The sequence below is a fragment of the Eublepharis macularius genome, chromosome 5 (genome assembly GCF_028583425.1).
Source record: "Eublepharis macularius isolate TG4126 chromosome 5, MPM_Emac_v1.0, whole genome shotgun sequence".
NCBI lineage: Eukaryota > Metazoa > Chordata > Lepidosauria > Squamata > Eublepharidae > Eublepharis > Eublepharis macularius.
In genome coordinates this window covers 102955100-102976151 of record NC_072794.1, presented here as the reverse complement: position 1 = coordinate 102976151, position 21052 = coordinate 102955100, and the positions used below count along the sequence as shown (strand labels likewise).

The window sequence follows — 21052 nt, the reverse complement described above, 5'->3', positions numbered from 1 at the left end:
GAATGTGTCCCAATGTTTGTCCTATTTGGTTAGAACTACCTAGACATGTACAAGTCCTTTTAGTGTATTCAGTAAGACCCTTTCAAGCCTTTAACATGCATATTTAACAAACAGTAAATTGGGTCATTGCAAGGCAATGCAAGGCAAAAGAAATCTATATTGTCTACTAAGGCTTTCACTAGCACAATTGGCACCCAAGTCTCCCAAAGCCCCATCCTAAGAGTCCCAAAATGCCAGTGTAATGCTGGCAGTGAAAATGGGCAATCTAAGGCTGCCTTGTGGCTGCAGAGCAGGGAAAAAACCAATAGGGGTGTTGCGTAATCTGTCATGATCACCTGTGCTGAGTAAAGTGGCTATTTGTCCTTTGAGTCCCCACCTGCAGCCGAGATCCCTTCACAGGGGAAGACAAATGGCCAACTTACTTAGCACAGGTAACCATGGCAGACTACGCAACACCCCGCCTGCTAAGGGTTCAGATTCTAGCTAAGGCGGGGGTGGGTGGGGACCAGCCTTTTGCCAGGCACAGGAAATGCAGACACTGGATAGCAACAAGGGAACACATGACGGCACCCTCACCAATGGCAATTTTATCACCACTACTACCACCCTATAGCTCACCAAGGAAACACTCCCATGTGGCAAACAGGTGTGGGTTCAATTCCCAGTGAGGAAGATGCTGGCCTGAAGGCAAAGCTCACTTTTTGCCCAGCAGCTGCAAAACGCAGGAGATCGTGGGCTCAGCCTTATATCTCTTACACGCAAGAGCAGTTTACCAACCAGGCCCAAGGGAACAATGCAGCACAGTATAAGGAACTGGGCATCTCTGCTGTCAACACCACTCCCATGGAGCAGGGCAGGAAAGACCGCAGAGACAAGCAGTGCAATGGGAAAGCCCAGATATAGCATACCCAAGGCCCCCGGTTCAGTTCTCACCTTGGGCAGGACCCTGCAGCAGTCCAGCTCAACTTCTGATCACAGGTGAGATTCGGCCCCATTAAACATCAAGGAGGGGATTTGGAACTGGACCCCTCATGCTGATTGGCTGCTCCACATGCTCATCATTTTGACCATCAAGTCCCCAGGCACCATCTCTCTCCTGTGCCCTTGGGGCTGGTTGTCATTGCCTGCTGCCCCCTTGCTCCAGTAACCATTGTGGTTTGTCCACCCCCACCCCCACCCCCACCCCTTTATGGCTTATCAGATGCTAGCAGTGATGTGGGGCAGAGTGCAACATGGAGACCCTTCTCCTCCCTCTTATAAGAGCATAGCCATTCTGTGCCTGCTTGGACCACCTTGGCCCCCTCCTTGTATGAGGTGCATTCTGAAGGCAGCTGAGGTTAGGAAAGAGCAGAGGGTGGGAACCAAGCCTAGTCCATTGAACACCAGTTAAATAGAGACACAGCTGGAGAGCAGATTTCACATTTATTGAGCAGCAGGAGCAACACTGAAGCCAGAGGACTAGGGATGCCCTAAAGGCTTCTGTGCTCTTGCAAGTTTCATTGCCAGTGCCAGACCACAGTCACGGGTAGAGCTGTCCCAATTGCTGCATGTCCATGAGTGGGAAAACTGTGCCAGTTGAGCAGCTTGTGATGGTGCAAGAGCTACGCTGGAACAAGAGAGATGGCAATCCACGCCAGAGCAGCAAGATGCACACTTGTCACTGCAGCTGTAAGTCAAGTCAGATCGTTGGCATCAAATTGGGAATGTAGTCTTTCCTGGCCCATGCCCTGTTGAGCGGCTGCCTGCACAGGATCCAAGAGACAGAAGGAGAGCAATGAGTGATGTTCCACAGAAACAGGAAGAGCTCTGTCTGCATGTGGTGCTCTAGCAATGTTTGCAACTCCACCCTCCCCAAATTGGAGGGGGTTTCCACATAGTGAACTGCCTCTTTGGGAGCACATAGTATAATCATTGAGCCAAGACATACCCATTCTGTGTAGGGAATTGCATTGGAACTGAGCTTGCCCTGTGGGCTGGGGCTCCTCCGTGGAACTCTGATCCTGCAAGGCAATTGGCATCATAAGTGCTTGGTCAGCAGCAGCACAGATTAGAGTGCTGTGGTTGGTAATCATCAGCCTCAACTTGCAGGGACAGGGGTGACTTCTGCATTCCCCCCACCCCAGCACTGTACAGTTGCAGGAGTCAGACTTGTTAGGGCCATAGACAGTTGAGCTACAGTGTGGAGAAGGGAAGAATTGGCTGCAGCAGTTCCAGTTTGAAGCAGGGGCTCCCTCTTGCTTACCTGTGTGTGCAGGTGAGGGTGTGTTGTCCTTGTGCATGCATACACCCAACCACAGGGGGAGCAGGCTTTCCTCTTTGGAGTCTGTATCTTGAGATGGAGTACCTGTAAGTGTTCTGAGCAGAGCAGTTTTAGGCAAATACAACATTTGTTTTTTTCTGTTGGCTGTTTGTGTTCAGTAACTGCTTGTTTTGCAAAGTATCTCCTCCTCCTGCCACCAAAGTCTCCCAATCTATGTACAATATCAGCCAGAGTAATACAGCCCCATGCTACACACTCTAAACTCTAAGCTGCAGGAGGCTCGGCTTGGGCGTATATGGTGCTTGTGAGGGCCATGATGGGCTGCTTTGGAGGACTGCAATTGGCAGTCAGGATCTTAAGCTACACTGAAATGTGTGTGTTTCCCCTGGACAGGCTGCTATGGGATGCTTCTGAGCTATGCTCCAGTTTTCAATGGCATAGCATTGTGCCAGTATTGGGACTGTGCCCAGGGCTGGAGAAGGAGTACCTGTAAGGATGGTAGGTTAGGATAGTAACTTAGCTCATGGCACGCCCCAAAGGCTGCCTAAATCTACATGATGTAGCAGTTACACCAGCACAATGCTAGCATGATTACAGTATAGCACCAGATATGCTGCTGGCATCAGTGACCAAGAAACAGCAGCAAGGGCTAAGTTGCCATCTTAAGCCCCTTTGAGTCAGTGTTTAGGATGGGGGCACTACATTTCCTTTTAAAAGGGGTACATTATGAGCTTCTAACGTAAGAGGTTTTGAAAGTTTACTACATAAAAATGTGTTTATCTATAAGGTGCCAGAAGAACATTTGGTTGCAAAAGGCAGAAGATTAACACAAGCCCATTCTGCACGGCACACTTTAAGCCAGCGATGCTGAGCATTCACGCCTATCGGTGCTGAAATGGCTTGGGGTCCCATCATTCTGCATGACCTTGAGGAGATTTGATGTCTGCTGACAAGTTGAGATGTGTTTGTTTGGAACTCCGTTTTGTAGGGGCTGGAGCTGACGTCATTTTTTTAAAAAAAATCTGCATGCATGGTAACATTGCAGTGTTGGAACCCATCCCCCCTCCTCCTGTATTTGCTGATTGGGCTGTCCAGTGCCCCCTGGAGAGGCAATTGGTGGTAGAGTTCTGGGGGAAAATGTGTACTTTTCATGATTGTTCCACTCTCATTTTTTTACAGCCAAGCCAGGAAAGGGTTAAAATGCTGCAGTTTCATTCCCTCCAGCTTCCCTGCAGCTTTGTTTTGCAAACAGCTGTGCAAAATGATTCCCCCCCCCTTTTTGACATTAGGAGAAGACACCTGGAGGAAGGAAAAAGCAGTCATTTAACCCTTTCCTGGCTTTTAAAGCCAGCAGGGAATAAGTAGTAATGTTAGGACTCATTCCTGGCTTTGAAAAAAAGAGTGTGTGTGCGCGCATACGTGGGAGGAAGGAAGCTTTATGACCCTTACCTCACTTTACTGATAAAAACAGTGGGAAAGGAGTTCAGAGAGCTGAGGAGGGTGGGAGTGGTTACCGCAGACAGACCAATCAGCTCCTGGTGAAAGGAGCTGGGTGGGGAAGAGAAGCGGAACAGGAGTTTTTGATTCTTCACAGACAGAATGCCCGCCAGCAGCAACTGGGCAGCAGCTTCAAAAAAAATCATGGAATGTGTGTGTGTGTGGGGGGGGGACTGGGAAAAGATGAACAAAAACCATTTCTGCTTCTCATGACTCTCTTGCAGATGCAGAACTCAGGAGAACATGAGAAGCAGAATAGATTATGAAACTCTGCAAGGTGACCATGCAGGAAACACCAGTCACTCTTCAAGAAAGTTGCTGGATTTTGCCCTTGGGCCATGTATGGTGGCACAGAAGTTTACAAAAAACCTTGTGTGAAATCTGAATTTCTGTGTGTTTTGCTCTGCTCACAAGATTTTCTGCAGTTTGAATTTCTGCGTGTAGTCTTTGGCTTTTAATATATTATACAGTGTATTGCTTTTAGGCAAGGTTGGTAATACAAGTGAATTGGTACACTCATTTACAGTGCTTTGGTATTTTTTGTTTAGGTTACTTTACACTATGGTTCCTTTTTATTATTATAATCTAACAAGAATCATCAGCCTTGCTCTTTTTCTCAGCCTAAATCCATTGAAGGACAATGTGTTCTTTGGGCAATGAAATCATTCAGAAGTGTTCACTGACATAAGAGTCTTTGTTCTGTACCTACTCAAAAGTTTTAATCTGGACTCTCTCCCCCGCCACCTGCTCGGATTCCTCTTCTACATTCACTTGCTGAGTGCACTGAAAACTAGAACTTCCTTGTTTGGAGAATGCATATCTGCCCCATGTATGTTTAGATCAGTTTAGATCAGTTTAAATCTGCTGGTCCAATACACATGCAGTTTTCATTGGATCCTATATCTGTCTGCATTACAAGGAGGTTTAGGTATGACAACACTATTGTAGGCCCACTGAGAGTACTAGTAGTGTAGCATTGAATCATATGTGCAAATTGGAACTATCAACATATCCACTCTTTCTTTGCACTTCAGTCAAAAGTTTTAACATCTTAGTGACAGAACCACATATTTTCTTGCAGAAGGTCCCATGTCCAGTCCCTGGCATCTTTAGCTAAAGGGTTTCATACAGCAGGTGTTGGGAAGGACACCAGTCCCTGTCTGAGGCCCTGAAGAGCCACTGCTAGGTGGGCAGTGTCGTATGAAATATGCAGCACAGGCAGAGGATTCCCTTTCTTTCTCATACACATGGATGCCGCTTCCCAATGGTGTGACCCCACAATATTGAACCATGTGTGTGTATCTTTCCTAGTCAACCAGCCAGAAGTAGCTCACACACGGTTTGAGGCCTGTGGAATAGGAGCCACTGTCTTATAGACTAGGGTGGGAGAAAGTGGTCTTTTACCATATACCATTCAAGAGGCTGGCAATGCTTCAAAAGGCAGAGAAGTCTGAGAGGCGGCAAGTTCATGCTGCTAAAAGCCCCAATGCCAAACTGCCTGAAGCTGCTAACCTTACGTTGTCCCCCCTCTACCCTGTGTCGGGTTTTTTCCAGTGCAGTAGCAGGGGGTGGACTTACTATGAAGCAGAGTCGTTGAGCTGGTACTCAGCTGCTCGGTCAAAGCAGACCTGAACACCTGAATCTTTCCAGAGTCTCTTTATACATTCCACTAGCTCTGGAGGCATGGTTCCTTCTTCAATGGAGTCAGCCAAGTTGAACAGCAGTCGTCCATCATCCTGTAAAGAAACACTGCATATAAGACAGCCCCATTCCTTGGAAACTTGAGGGGTGGGATTCAAGCACTGAACCTCCTCTGTGTTTGTCTCTTGTGCCACCAGGACCAGTTCTTTTTCCAAAATGGAGTTCGTATTCCCCTCTCCCCTGTTGACTTGCAGTGAGAGGGCTCTGTAAGTCAGGGAAACTAGCAAACTGAGACAGGTCTGTACATTCAGGTCTATTCAATGAGCTTTACTCCCAGGGAACTGTTTTTAGGATTGCACTGCAAGTGGAGCAAAACAATGCACATTGAAAAGACACATAAGGAAAATCAAATATATGAAAGTTATAAGGAAGAGCTAAGTTAAATTAACAGCAAGAACAGTTGTTGAGGACAAAGGGCAATAGAACCAAGTTACAGTAAATCAGCTCTGAGCTGGACATGGGGAAACTCCTATGCTTGGGCACTGGCTTGCCCACTGAAGCTGTGAAATCTTCCATAGTATGTTGAGAGCAGATAATCATCTGTTGGGAATAGTCTGAATCTAAAAATTCTTGCCATAAGCACACATCTACATTTCTACTGAAATGGACACACTTTTGTGTGCTTCCGTTTTGGCAAGATCTTAACTGAAATCTACTCCAACCACATCTTTCCAGGAATATCAGCACCCCAAAGCACAGACGACCAGTGGCTTGGCACCTTTACACCAGCAACACTCCGTGTCTTCTTACATGGGTGTTAAGCTCTCACTACTAATTCTGTCAGCTGTACATGACCAAGGTGCCCCTTGAAGTCTTTTCTGATAATGTAGTGAGCTATGGTGAATCTATGCTCACTAAAGGCTTTCTTTAACCACCAGGTGGCAATATACAATAGCTGCTTTGGAGTGAGGAACTCTGTAATCATCTTGTCTGTAGCAGGCTGTCAACGTTAAGAAGAATGCTCACTCTCAGCATATACTACTGCAATCACTGCTTTCCTGAACCTCACTAGCTGGATGCCAAGATATTCCATCTTTCCAATTACAACTATAGTTTATAAAATATTCCTTGGACATATAGATTGGGGACTATCATAGGTTTTCCGGTGGCAATGACGTTCCAATTGTATCTGAAGAAATGAGCTATAACTCATGAAAGATCATACTCTACCACAAATTTTCGTGGTCTTATAGGTGCTACTGGACTCTTACTCTTTTGTACTCCAGTTATATGAGAGGGGTTTATATATTTTCATAAACATGCTATATTGGTCTTGAATATGAAGAAGGAAACTTGAATAGATAGACATCCCTTACGGATATCAAATCAACTGTCTGATTAGGACATGAACATTTCTCATTGTTCCTGTGTGTGTGCTATATGTGCCATCAAGTGGTTTCCAATTTACAGCAACCCTATGAATGGATGCCCTCTAAAAGTCCTGTCACTGACAGCCTTGCTCAGGTCTTGCAGACTGAAGGCCGTGGCTTCCTTTATTGAGTCCAGCCATCTCATTTTGGATCTTCCTCTTTTCCTACTGCTTTCCACTTTTGCTAGCATTATTGTCTTTGCCATTGAGTCTCGTCTTCTCATTAAGCGACCAAAGTACAATAGCCTCAGATTTGTCGTTTTAGCTTCTAAGGAAAATTCAGACTTGATTTGATCTTGAACCCTCTTATCTGTCTTTTTGGTGGTCCATGATATCTGTAAAACTTTTCTACAGAGTCCAGCACATTTGAAATGAATTTCTACTCTTTTTGTCATCTTTCTTCATTGTCCAGTAGAAGAATTAAACTGCTTTCAGAGGACAAATGCTCTGCCCTTGACTTAGAGATACCCCAGTTAGACTAAGGAAAACGTGTTGCTATTGGGGAGGTAACACTTACCGCTCGACTGGAATCACCATAATCTATCCCCAAAGTGATCATGGCTCTGATGATGGCCAGGATGGACTGTAGTATGTTGCCATATATGACAGATATGAACTCCAGACATTCTTCTTTTGAGTAACCATCTTGATGAATAATTCTGTGACACAATGGAAGAATAGAGTGCCTTAGGAAAAATATCACTATTTGGGGGCTATGCTAAACAGAACAAAGTGCTGTGACTGCAAGGTAGTTGGGAAATAATTTTAATTCCCCTCACACCCCCGTTTGCAGGCAATTATTGTCCCTCAAAAAGCTCTGAGACTGCTCAGCTGACAATGTGCAATTAAAAGAACCTGCCATCTTTTTATGTTACATGGATTATTTTTTATATAGACACACTAGATTTCTAGGGTATGAGCTTTCAAGAGTCAGAGCTCCCTTGGGAATTCTCGAAAGCTCATACCCTGGAAATCTAGTTGGTCTTTAAAGTGCTACTGGTCCTGAATCTTACAGACCAACAGCTACCCTCCTGAAATTATATAGACACATGTAAGTACATGGCAGCTATTCATCTTTGTGGAAGCTTGTAAAAGGAGCCAGTTTGTGCTATCACACAAGTGGGGTCAAAACCTGACCCACAAGCAACCAAGTCTGGGTGAGGGGCAAATTTTACCACTATCTTAATGGAGCCCCTGAATACAATGGCTTTAAATTTCCCTACAGAAGTTATTGGTTTCCTCTACTTGTATGACAGAGTGAATACTGTCCATATAACTGAAGAGTCCTTAGTTTTTATGTGATCTGCCCTGAACCCCAGGGTGTGTGGAGGATGTACAGTTAAATAACCTACCTGTATAGACATTTTTTAGTATGATGGTCTACATTGTCATTCTACGGTGATGATCTTCTTGCTAGAATGCCTCTTTTTAATGCAAAAATAATCAGCACCTTGTTTTGTCCACTTAGGATGAATTGTAGCAGCAATTAGCTTGCTTCTTTCTAACTGTCTGCTGCAGGCCTATGAAATTATCACAACTAAAAATATTAGACTCACAAGTCAAAACTGATTAGTCACTCAATAATTGGGAAATCATAAGATATGGGAAGCATTTGCTTAGTGATAGAATTGTGATAGCAATAGAATCCCCACACCCTTGAAGAGCATGTATTTTTCTGCTGATGGTCTAGTGTTAAATCTTATTTAATTATCATAGGAAGATTCAGCAGGAGTTAGTTACAAACATGCTAGAGAAAAAAGCGCTAAGGAGACAACAAAAGCACATCTCCACCTTTATTATGCTTTCTTCAGTTCATTGGTGCGTTTATTTCTCAAGGCACTATGGCTTAGAAAGATACCATTCTGGACGTGGTCAGCAGTCTAAATTTATAGATTTATTTTGGGAGTTATTTCAATCATATGGTGTGGACTGCTGTTGTTCAGGCAATGCCTACTCTATAGTACGGAAAAAGAATTTGTTCTTTATCCGGTTCAGAATCAGTTTATGGAAGCAAGCAGGTGCTCCTTGTTTTCCTAGCTTGGTTTACCTAAGTGCTATTTTTATTTGTGTTTTAAACCTTCTGTAATCTGTTTAAGGTATTTGCCTTGGTCTACATCCTGTTGCCAGCAACACTGAAATGCAGTACTGAGTGGATGCAGGGCAGGCACTGAGAAAGAAAATGCTAAAGAACACGGCTGATTTTATGTGCTCTTGGTCTCTTTTCTGCAAGATGGTACTCACTTCATCTGTTTGACAATTGTGCTCTTGCCTGACTCACCAGCACCTGGAAGAAATAAAAGGAAATTCATTTATGCCAGAATATCGAAGGGGCAGGGAGAGAAAGAGAGACTGATTGGTTTCTAACAAACAGACAAGGAACATTTTTGCTAGTTGATTGTATTTATTTTGCTTCTGGAAATTCTTCTGATTTTCACGTTCACAGCCGTTTGGGTGTTATATCACCTGTTTTGCTCATGCAAATAGCTGCTATTATGAGTGGCTTTCTTATGTGCATAGTACAAATGTGGAATTTCCTATGAAGGAGGAGGAGTAATCTTACATAAGCCTCCTTCTCTGATATTACAGTGATTAAGCTTGCAAACTAACCATTAGTACAGGCAGTTAACTACTTGAGCAAGCAGCTGTTCTATCATCTGAACCGGTTTCTTTGGTGACTGTTATTTGAAATTAAAACTATTTTGCAGGAGCTTTGGGGATGGCATGTGTTACTAGACATGCTAAATGAGTATCTTTTGGTTGTGTCACATATACTAGGTTCAAATCCCCCCACTCTGCCACGGAAGCTTGCTGGGTGCCCTTGGGCCAGTCAAACACTCTCACTCTAACTCACCTCACAGGGTTGTTTTGAGGATAAAATGGAGGAGAGGAGACTGTAACTTGCTTTGAGTCCCCAGTGGGGAGAAATACAGGGTTTAAAAAAGTAAAATAAATAAGCCCTATAAAAACTAAAAGGCATAATCTTGGCCACAGAACTGTGAAGTTTCATTTGTTAATCCAGACACATGAGGCTAGGTGCCACCTAACATTTCTGTGTGCATTTCCCCCAAATTCCCACTACAGACCTCTGACCCCCCCTAACTATTCTGGGGGCCCATCCCCAGGACCAGCATTTCAGGTGTATTTTGTATTTGCAGCAAGAGGAGGGAAGTTGTGCTTCTGGCAAAGGGAACTCCTTCCATCCATTGACATTTTAGGACTGATCCAAGCCACTGAAAGTGAGGGATGGGAGGAGAAGATGGTGGCCAAAATGCAGAGGGGAAAAGGATGTGCTGAGGAATGGGAGTTTAGTCCAAAAGGTTTGGGGCATGCTCCTGGATCTGTGGTAGGTTGCCAGCAGGGTTTGGGGAGGGGAGGGGCCACTAGGGGGTATAATGCTATATAGTCCACCCTCCAGAGCTGCCTTTTCCCTCAGGGGAACTGATCTCTTTCATCTTGCTAATTCCAGGAGATCTCCAGCCACCCCCTGGAGGTTAGCCAATCTAATCTGTGGCAGGAGTCACAGAAACGCCTTGCAATTCTCTCTTTGCTCCCTATCGTGGGTGCCTTTGTGACAGTGATGGGGCACTCCTAGGGCTCAAGCCTGCCCTCAAGCCCAAGCCCAAACAAGTATGACAGTGAAGCCTTGTGTAGTGGTGAGAGCAGGGCTGACTGCCCATGTTTAGCAGTATTCTTTGTCATTATTTGTGTGTTGCATGTTCCAAAGCTGTGCCCTGCCATTAAAATGGCTTCCACTACTAAGCACTGGTATGACCCTGGCTCACAGTAAGACCAACCAAGGTCTCTATGACTTTATTTATAGTACAACTTGTTGTTGTTGGAGCTGGCCGATCACCATGCTATTATGACAATATGTATCGCTGCCATTTAATAATCTTCCTCTCTATGTCATTCTTCATAAGGGTTGCTTCCTATATCAGGTCCAGTCTATGCAGAACTGGCTATGTCACTTCAGATGACAGGTGAAAGACCAAAAATTTAATGCTGCCTTGTGTAAGAAAAAAGATCTCACAAGCAGAAAGATCACACGAGCACTGTAGCACATCTCCCTGATGTGTTAGCTTTTACTTGCATGGAGTTATTTTCTATGAGAAAGCACTGAAAAATGGCATCAACTGCCTCCAGCATGAAGTGTTGCCCTCCTCTCTTTCCCTTAATTCTGCTGCATTGCATTCATTAACCAGACAAGGCCAGTTGTCAGAGACTTATAAGCATGTATATGTGTTGGGAAATTCCTGGTGGAGCCTGGGGATGGCAGGGTTTGGGGAGGGGGGAGACCTTATTGAGGAACAATACCATATAATGCCATGCCTCCAAAGCACCTACTTTCTCCAGGGGAACTGATCTCTGTCATCTGGAAATCAGCTGTAATGCTGGGAAATCTCCAGGCACCACCTAGAGATTGGCAATCCTACATGAAATAATAAGAAGTGGAGCAGCTACTTGCTTCTTTTTAAAATTGTGTGTATAAAGAGCAAGAAGTTGGAGGCAGGGATGTAACCCACACCTATACAAAGTATACTCCTCCAATACAATCCAGCCTTCCGGGAAGTGACATCATTGTGCAAGGCGGGGAACATGCACGCGCTTTGCAGCAGGCCAATTGGGCCCCCAAACAGGCCTGATTCAGTCCATTTGGGGCTCAAAATCAGCCTGCTGAAGCACAGGAGTGCTCTCAGGGCAGCTCGATGGCGTCAATGATGTCGTCACACCAGCCCCAGGAGCACACCTGGGAGGCCCATTCCCCACCTTTTCCTTCCATAGCGCTGGCCAGATAAGTGGTGGCGGAAGGTGGAAGATGAGAGTGGGGAATCCCCCACCCCCACCTAGGGAATGAGATCCCTATTCATAGGCCTTCATATGACAGCCAATCCTTTCATGGCCATTGGACCAAATGCTTTTTTCCCATTGCCAGAACAAAGAGTAAGAAGAATTAATTACTTTTTAATGTGTATTTAGGAAGTTCCACATCTTACTGTGTTTTCTAACTATGACTTTGATGAGGTCTGCAAACTTTTAGACTACGATGAAAACTTGGCCCATATCCTTAGTCTAAATGTAGCCCACATTCTATGTAGGGTTGCCATCTTGCCAGTTGGGCTCGTAGATCTCCTGGAATTTCATCTGATCGCCAGTCTACTGAGATCAGTTCCCCTGAAGAAAATGGCTGCTGCGGAGGCTGAACTCTGGCATTATAGCTTGCTGAGGTCCCTCCTCTCCCCAGACTTTGTCCTCTCTAGGCTCCACCCCCAAACCTTCAAGTCTTTCCCAAACCACAGCTGGCAATGATCTGAACATCTGCTGGAAAGCTTGGAATGGGGGTAATACGCAAATGTGTGTGAATTATGAACAGTAGTCTTCTGGCACCTTACAATACTAACAAGTTTTTCGTTTAGATTATAGTTTGTCGGATGCTGCCTACAATAGTTTATGCTAAAATAAAAAAAACGTATTAGCCTTAAGGTGCCATAACAATCCAGTTTCATTTTGTTGCAACAGACTGGCACTGCTGCTCATCTGGAATTATTACCATGTGAATTATGGCAACCTTACTGCTACTCTGTCCTTCAGATGTCAAATTCTTTCTGGCCCCAAAGGGAGAACAAAACTATGTCCCCTTAAAGATGCTGGAACAAATCTGTTCTTTATAATACAGTTGTCATAGTCTCTATACTGACACAACCATGTGATGATAGTTCATTGTTAAATACATTTTCATTTCTCCTGGAATGTTCAGTAGAATGTGAGCATCTTGAGGGGCACATTCAAAGGACATTTATTCATTTAAAATGCATCTTTCACAATTAGCTAAAAGCTCATAAATTGGCTTACATCACTTAAAAAGTGGGGGGAAAACTAACCCATGAAAAAAGCTCAAGTTAACAGTGAATAGCGACAGCAAAAACAATAAAACCTCTACCATTAAAACCAGGAAAGTAATATATAGTAAGTTAGCATAGACAGGAGGGGTTTCTTTAAAAGTAAATACTACTATGGGCTTTTCCACACACTCAACTTATTCCTGATTTTCTTAGCAGTCGATTCCCAAGGACTGGAACCGGTTTGGGTAGGATTCTTCTACACATCTGCTCTCTCTTTGCATTTTTACAGTTCTGGAGTCAATTTGTTTTGTTGTGCATATGCCATTAATAATCAGGATTTTCAAAGGAGGGTGCTGGCATCATTGGTAGCATCACTGGTGACATCACAGCACCTCCACCTTTAAAATATTTTTGCACATGTTTAGAATGTTATAGTCATATATAGGGCTGAATTTTTTTAGACAAAGATTGAACATGAACACATGGGGAAGTATTTGCATGGGGAAGCCTAAAAGGATAGCAGCTCTGCTGCCCAAACCTACCCCCCCCTCCCCGCAGTCCAAACAAGGGGGCCTCCTAGGCTGACCGAGAGCCAGGAGGCAGAGGCCAGCACTGGCAGGTCAAATGAACTTCTGTTTGGGGAGAACCTGGAGCAGCAGAGGTGACATGCTTTTCAAACCATACTGCTTTTTGGGGAGCTAGAAGTGGCCATTCCCCTAACCCCCACAGCTTTTGCATCTTAAAAAAAATTGTCATTTTCATAGCATTATAACGATCTACTGCTGTAATAAAACATGCAGCAGGTTCTCTGAATTCCCAGCATTCATTTTTTTAAAAAAAGTTTCATTGTGGAGAGACACCTTTTTCCTTATAACTTTGCAAAGGAAGGGGCTAGATATGTTTTTTTTTAAAAAACAAAACCTGGAAATTCAGAGAATCTGCTGCATATTTTGTTACAATGGTAGGCTGATCTAACCCTATGAAAATCATGATTCAAATGATAGAAAATAAAACCAGGAGGGGGGAAGGAAGATGGAGGGGGGAGGAATAATTTTAAGATGATAAATGTCCAATCATTGAAAAGTGGGTTGGAGGTGGGGGGTGGGTGTGGGCAGGACAAATAAACCCGAAAGAAATATTACGCACAAAGGGAAAAAATTAACTCAGAATTGGATTCCAGAAAAAGATCAGGGTAAAAGAGGTCTCAAAATAACAGGGGGGAAGCAGGAGAAAAAGAGAAGTAAAACTAAAGGCAAAAAATGTGTAGGAAATCAGGGGATAAATCAAAGCAACACGGGGCCAGAAAGGACAGAAAAAAACTATGCAGAAAACCCATTCAGCTGCTGCTGCTGCCTCTTTTGTAAACATAAATTCTTTTGAAATGCAGCATTCTTTCTATGACTTTGCTCTTGGGAAAAGAGAACCTGGATTATGCCATTCCCAGCAAGAAAGGAGAACAGGAATTGGTGTGGGAGTTGCTACAAGATGCAGTCAAAAAAAGAAGCAAAGCAGTTACTAAGGATGTTGCCATGGAAATAGAACTGGATACAGGACATATTAATATATTGTGCTTCTCCATTCTTTGCTTAACATGCAGCCGCACAGTCTGTTCCATATAACAAACCCTTCTGTATCTGCCCTTCACTTTAATACTTGGGTGTTTTGTTTCTGAAGTTGCTCAGGTTTCCTCCTACACTGATCCTTTCTCTCAGTATTGCCTGTCAGCTGTTTATGGGACAAGAGTTCAAAGTGATATGGATTTAATGTTCTTGGTGTTACTGCAGTCCATATTTGTTTTTTTTAATAATAGGAGGAAAGGCCTGGCTAGATCCATGGCCTCCTTTGGTTCTTGTTTATCCCTCATTCCTCTGTCATCTTGTGTTGATTCCCTTCTTGCCTCCAAAGTAGATGAAAATAACAAGTCAATTGCACTTGCGAGTGTTAAGCAAACTGTGATTGCATGAATGTCATAATTCATGACGAGCACGGACAGTGCCTGCTGTGTCACCACCAGTAGTAGTAGTATGGAACATGGTGACTCCACCCTTTGGTCCCATTTCAGACTTGGGGAGAGGGCAAAAATCACAGAGGGGTTAAAGAGCCAACTCTGGAAGTCTAATTCTCCCCCTCCCTCTAAAAAGTAGTACAGTTTAAGAGTTTTTGTTGTTATGTTTTTATACCCTATAGAAACCAGAATTATAGTTATTCCTTAGGAATAGTAACATATGGTTTGTAACAAGGTCATTATCAGCGCAATCCTAAGCAGAGTTACTTCAGTCTAAAATTGCATTGTATGTCTCCTGCTTTAATGTCACGTTGTTCAGTACCCACTTCCCTTTACCCAGTTTGTAACTCTTTACTTTTTTAAAGTTTGTATTTATTTTATTAACTGTTTTACAGGTTCAGTGCTTTCCTGCTCAAGTAATTAAGTAGGGGGGAGTGCATATATCATATATCCCTTACAAATTGTAAATATGGCTATACCTTTCACAGCAAAGGAATGCCCTGCAGTTCTGTACATTTTTAAACTTTAAAACTTAGCATGCTCCTCCTCGCCAGCATTAAATTACACACTACCCTCGACCTCCCATTTTTTAAACAAACAATAATATGGTTATTCTCTTTCAGCAAGGCTATCAGCCTTTCTATTTACATGAGGCCTGATGATGCTAACAGGACATAATCTGATCACTTTGTGGTCTTTTTTAAAAGTTAAAAGCAGCCATAGTAGGGGTTCACGTGAAACTGGGGCCATGGCACTGGGTGAGGTACAGCATAATTTTTTGCATTCATGGGATCACTTTGGGAATGGTTTCCATAGCTATGCAGCTTGTTGAAATGGGTAATTGAAACATCATACATATAGTCCGTCAGGTAAACTGATCTATCCAGGAATCCCATTTCTTTTAGCAAGTGGTGTAGAATGGATCATACATTTAAATTAGAATGTTTCATTAATCTACAACAAGCGTTCCTAAAGCCATCCCACTGAAACACAATACGAAAATAGGACTAGAACAAAATCAGCCCATCATAAGAACTGCCTGGGCCGTTTTTTCATTATATAAAGGCTGAGTGTTGCTAAGGCACAAGTGACAGTTTTTTCTCAGCATAATTCAACCATATCTAATTCTGCACCTCCAGTTTAAATGAGGGCCAAGGCACAGCAGTTTGGAACTAATGTGGGCACTTAAATCTGTTTAAATACAACGGAACTTTCAGCTCTGCAAAACTGACCCACACTTTAACTGTGCTGATGCCCATTCTTATTTTATGCTAAAGCAACAAACACTCATATTCTTGTTACACTAATCAGTCTCTGCAAAGCTTTTAGCTTTTCTTAACTCTGCTTTCCTCTTTTCTTGCCCTTCAGCCTTCTTCAGCAGCCATGGTATGTTTCTTCATCTTATCACATAAAGCTGCTTATTCCAAAACAGGAAGCTGCTTAGAGTTAGGACTTTATCACCCTGATCCCAACTTCCCTGCTATCACCTGGATGAACCCTTGACATGTTGCACTGAGGTAGGTGAGTATATGCTACTTGCTACTTGACTGCAGAGACACCATGGCTATTTGTCTCTGGTTGTTGGGAAAGTGTTATTTCAAAAAGCTATTCTGTAAGAGGAAGTAATGGCATAAGAAAGTGTCTCCATGCCCAAGAGGGCCTCTCACTGCCCTCTTAATCATTGTGGTTTCCGATTCCTTAGCCTTAGTGAGGCTGAAATAAAGGGCACTTGCAGTAATGTCCTTTCCTAGTGTATGTAAAATGACATTTTGGTTTTATCTCCAGAGCCAGGGTGGGTGAACAGGCTTTCTGGACTCTCGGCATTACCCCTTGGCATTCACCGGCTGTAATTGCTTCTGCTTTCAAACTGCAATACCATGAGATCTCACAAGATGTTCCTTTTTCTTGGTGCAAGAATAAAATGTGCATTACTCTTAGCTTCTGTATCCCAGGATGCCCTGAGACCCACTTTCACCTGAACGAATCCATTACTGGAAGGTCTGTGCCAGAATGTTGAATACGTCTGCAATGGGCTGGGTGACTTTCCAAGCTGAGCAATCTTGTCTGTCAAATATCGTTTGCTCTATCCCTCTTCTTGAAAGAACCTCTTGGAAACTTTGTCCTCACTAATTCATTTTCTAGATTAGTTTAAGGAAATTGAGACCACCACAGTTTACTATCATCTGAATAATTTAATATGTGGTGAAGTTAGGCACACAGGAGAATACATGCTGATAATAACACTACACATCTTGGTTTGTTATAAGGAAGACCAATTGCCATAAAAACAGCTTTGGAAAAGCGGGAAAAGAACATTAGAACTCTGGCCAGTGTGGGATAGTGGTTAGAGTGTCAGACTAGGATCTGAGAGATCCAGGTTCAAATACCTTCTCAGACATGAAGCTCATCAGGTGACCTTGGACAAGTCACTCACCCTCAGCCTTATCTACCTCAAAGGATTGTTGTGAAGGTAAAGTAGAGGGTGGAATGGGATAGAGCCCTTCACCATCACACGTTCCAGTGCTCGTATGTTCTAGTTGTCAGTGATGAAAAGAGCAGGTATAGAAGCCCCACAGAGGGGGCAGACTCCAAACCCTGAACTCGCCCCAGTTCATATACATTTAAGTGTATTTAGATCAATCAGAACATTTTCAGTAAAATAATTGTATCAAAGACAACAACCTCCAATGCAACATCAATGTAAAGAGAGAAAAGGCTAGCCATTTCTATTTTTGTTATGAAATAATGGTCAATTTTTGCTACACAAAATATTCCCTAAGGGTGGTAAGAAAAGATCACAGTTAATGTCCTCCCTTTCTTGAACACCACGCAGGCCCAAGGATCTAGAAAACTGCTTCACTCATACAAACATAGACTCCCTGTCTCATGACAATCTTCCAACAATCCCTGTGGGCTTGTAGACAAAGTCACATTATTGTTTTAAAAAACAGCCTTGGACTAATTCTTTTGGTAGATCCATTTATGGATCCTTAAAGACTTTATACTGGGCATTTAGATTGTCTTATCTGACAAAACAGGTACCTATCTCAAGTCAAGTCTTCCCTTTCCACCCAAGAAGTCAACCCAACAAATCCATCACCTTGCTTGTGAAATGAAATTTCTAGTGCTAAAGGGAGAGTTTTGCAGGTGGCCTACACTTCATTCTCCTTCAGGCATCATCCCTTCTTGGAAATATTTAATCTCTTTTGACAATCATGGTGCCCCAGATTGCTTTGCCAAAGAGGGTGTTTGTGACCTTTTGTTACACCCAATGAGCTGAAAGATCTGTGTCCTCACTAATCGGCTGACTTAGGAAGTCATCAAGCTAATGAGAAACCATCTGGTGCTGGTGCTACTTAAGAAGAAAGACTTCAGTAAGTTTCTTTTTTTAATGTTGTTGTTCGATCCTGTGTGGGATCAAAAAAAACAACCCAAACTTGCTCAATCTGCTTCTTTCCTACTTTCTATTTTTTTTTTGCTTGCCATCTACACCTGTCTGTCGCTTGGAGGAAATAACCACCATTTTTTTGTCTTCTGATCCTAGGCCATGGAAAACAACGTCCCAATAGACAGATTCATTCCATGTGCTTCATAGATAAACTAGAACTGGAAGAAACTTCACAGTTGTTGGGCTTTTGTTTCCTTTCTTCACTGCTGGCACCCTAATGAGATTAAATAACTTCCCCATCCTATCCATAGTTGCTGGTAGAGAATATATAGGATCTCTTTTCAGGATTCTGCATGGGTTGTGCATGCAATGAAGAAATGAATGCAAGCACGGACATCTTTTACCACTCACTTTGCTCACCGGTGGTGAGATCCTCTTGCAGCCCCCTCTTCTCGTAAGAGCTAGAGGTATTCCTCTAATGGTTGGTAACCAGCCGTTTAAAGCACACCTACCTAACAGTAGCAGCTTGACTGTTTTTGCCTCCTTGTCTGCATCTTCTTGTAGCTTCTTTTCCAATTCTTTGGACCTCTTCTCCTCAGCACTCGCTCCACTTCCCATTTCACCTTCTTGTTTTTCTTCTTTTCTTCTTCCTTTCCCTTCCTTCCTTCCTCCTCCTCCTCCTCCTCCTCTGGTTTCTCTGGCTCCTCTAACTCCTCTGTTTCTGTTTCTTCCAGCTCTTTAGAATGATAGACTCACCCTTTCTTGGGCGGGGACGACGATGGAGACCAAAATAAAAACTTTACACTGGATCCCCTACTGTCATAAAGAAGGTGTTCCACAGAGCTGACTTCTCTAGAGCTCTACCCTGAAAGCCTGCTGGCCCAAGAGTGCTAAGAAGGTGGAATGCCTTTCACCTTGCTCCTTGTTCTTCCTCCCCTTTCCCCCCTTTAATTCTTCATGGATAACCCTATTTTCTTACGATGGATTGAGGACTTTTTATCTTACCATGTGACCTGGGAAATCCAATTATAAAGGCCCAGGATGGCAGAGATTAGTGCTTGGCAAGCAAGAGCATTGAACTCAAATGGTGGTGGTGGCGGCGGCAGCTATATGGCACAGAGAAGATGGTTATGTAACATGAGAATGAGCTGAAACGGTCTTCCCCACCGACATACACAACAAGGAATCTTAGTATTGATAATGTCCTGAATCCTAGCAGAAGAGGCCCCAGTTCTGCTCCTCCTCCTGTTCCTCTGGATGCCTCTTAAGGAATGCTTACAGCTGGTGGGGAAGGCAGCTTATGAATAAGTTCAGGACTGAATATGTAAGTTAGACCTGGTTTTGGCAGCTGCAGTCCAATAAATGGAACAGTAAGTATCCCCAACAGGTGCAATCTAGGGACTGTGTAGATCACGTAATTGAAATGCATGTATATTTGGATGCAGATATTTCAGTTTCCTTGCTATTCTTTCCCCCATGAAGTCATAGAATGATGTATCCTCTACCATTTCACATATAAGTACAGGGACAGGCAAATTACACTCCCATTTCTTTCATATCAAGGACCATGGCCTGAGCTTTCCTTGCTCTTACACATTATTGGAGGCCCTGCTCCAATAATGTCCACTCATTTGAAAAACCATACAGGTGTTTGCTCTTTGGTCAAAGATTAACTAGAAAATCATAACCTGTCTTACAGTGTGTTGTAAACAGTTCAAAATATACCTCAGCAGCTGCAGTGTGAGAAATGTCCACTGCATGTTGCCTTAGTATTCCTGTGTGTGCATTTCTATGCACGTGCCTCAAAGACAAAATGCACCCAGTGTCCTATCTGAGATTTAATGTCTAGATTAAAAAAGTGGGTACATGTGTTGGGCATTGGTCCATTGCAAAATACAAAACCAAAAGCTATGTAATGCCGTTTATGAAGACTAACCAAAACAACACAACACAATGTGCAAGTGGTCAAGTTCTCCAGTACTCTTCATTAGGCTGGATGTTTTCTTTTAAAAAGTTGGGGGTAGGGAGAGAAAAACACATCTTTCAGGCCATGGTGTTAAGGCCCCTTTGCCTGATTCTGCAGGAAGTTGGTAGGATGCTTCGTCCATTAACAGCAATCTTAAGGACAGTTATTCCAATCCCAGCCCATTGAAACCAATGGGTTTAGACTGGAGTAACTCTGCTTAGGCTTGCACTGTAAATCAGTATTAACTCAAAAACTTGCACAATGTTGTGTTACTTTGATTGGTCTCAATAAAAAATATTACATGGCTTTTGAGTAACATCTGGAGGCTTTGAAGAGAGAACTGAACTCTGACTAATGGGAAATGTAGCCATTTATACTAACAATTTTAATAAGGCAGCCCCAAAAAACAAAAATGAGGACAAAACAGGGCCAGTCATTTACCAGGGATAGAGACAGCCAGTTTGGTGTCATGGTTAGAGTGTTGGACTCTACTCCCTACTCTGCCATGGGAGCTTGCTGGGCAACCATGGGCTAGTCACACAGTCTCAGCAACCTCCCTCAAAGGGTTGTTGTGAGGATAAATGGAGGAGAGGAGAATGATGTAAGCCGCTTTGGGGGGAAAGGGCAGGGTATAGATAAAAAATCAGATCATAGTGACTATCCTTGAAAAATAAGGACAGTTAAAGCAGCATATGGGGGAAAGCCTAGCATTTGGACAGTATTCTCTACAATAGAAAAAGTGATAGGGCCTTCCACTTCCGAACTTGCAATTGGATGAGCATGGCATAATGCATATGCATACAAGAACTGGAGAGCAGGCATTATGTAGAACTTCATGTTCACTGACTGATACTCCTGGTCCAGAGATTGTGAAAAAGTTAGGTTTTTCCAGACGTGCAATCAGGGCCACTAAGACCAGGTCATCATCCCAGGGGAAATGATGCTTCCTGATTTTTGTTTCTCGACTGTTCCCAACTTTTTGTTGTACTGCAGAAGGAAAGATAACTAGAAATAAGAACTAGATTT

General features: G+C 43.3%; 1 protein-coding gene across 3 annotated transcripts in view; it reads right to left on the bottom strand.

The window, feature by feature from the left end:
- Window positions 1-21052, bottom strand: part of GNAT2 (G protein subunit alpha transducin 2) — a 49443-nt gene that overhangs the window by 11170 nt on the left and 17221 nt on the right. For all 3 annotated transcript variants that reach the window (XM_054979332.1, XM_054979330.1, XM_054979331.1), the window contains exons 2-4: window positions 9069-9111; window positions 7345-7486; window positions 5336-5493 (exon numbers count right to left, since the gene is read on the bottom strand). In XM_054979332.1, the coding sequence (XP_054835307.1) occupies window positions 5336-5493; window positions 7345-7486; window positions 9069-9111 (343 nt within the window). The remainder of the gene's footprint in view (window positions 1-5335; window positions 5494-7344; window positions 7487-9068; window positions 9112-21052) is intronic.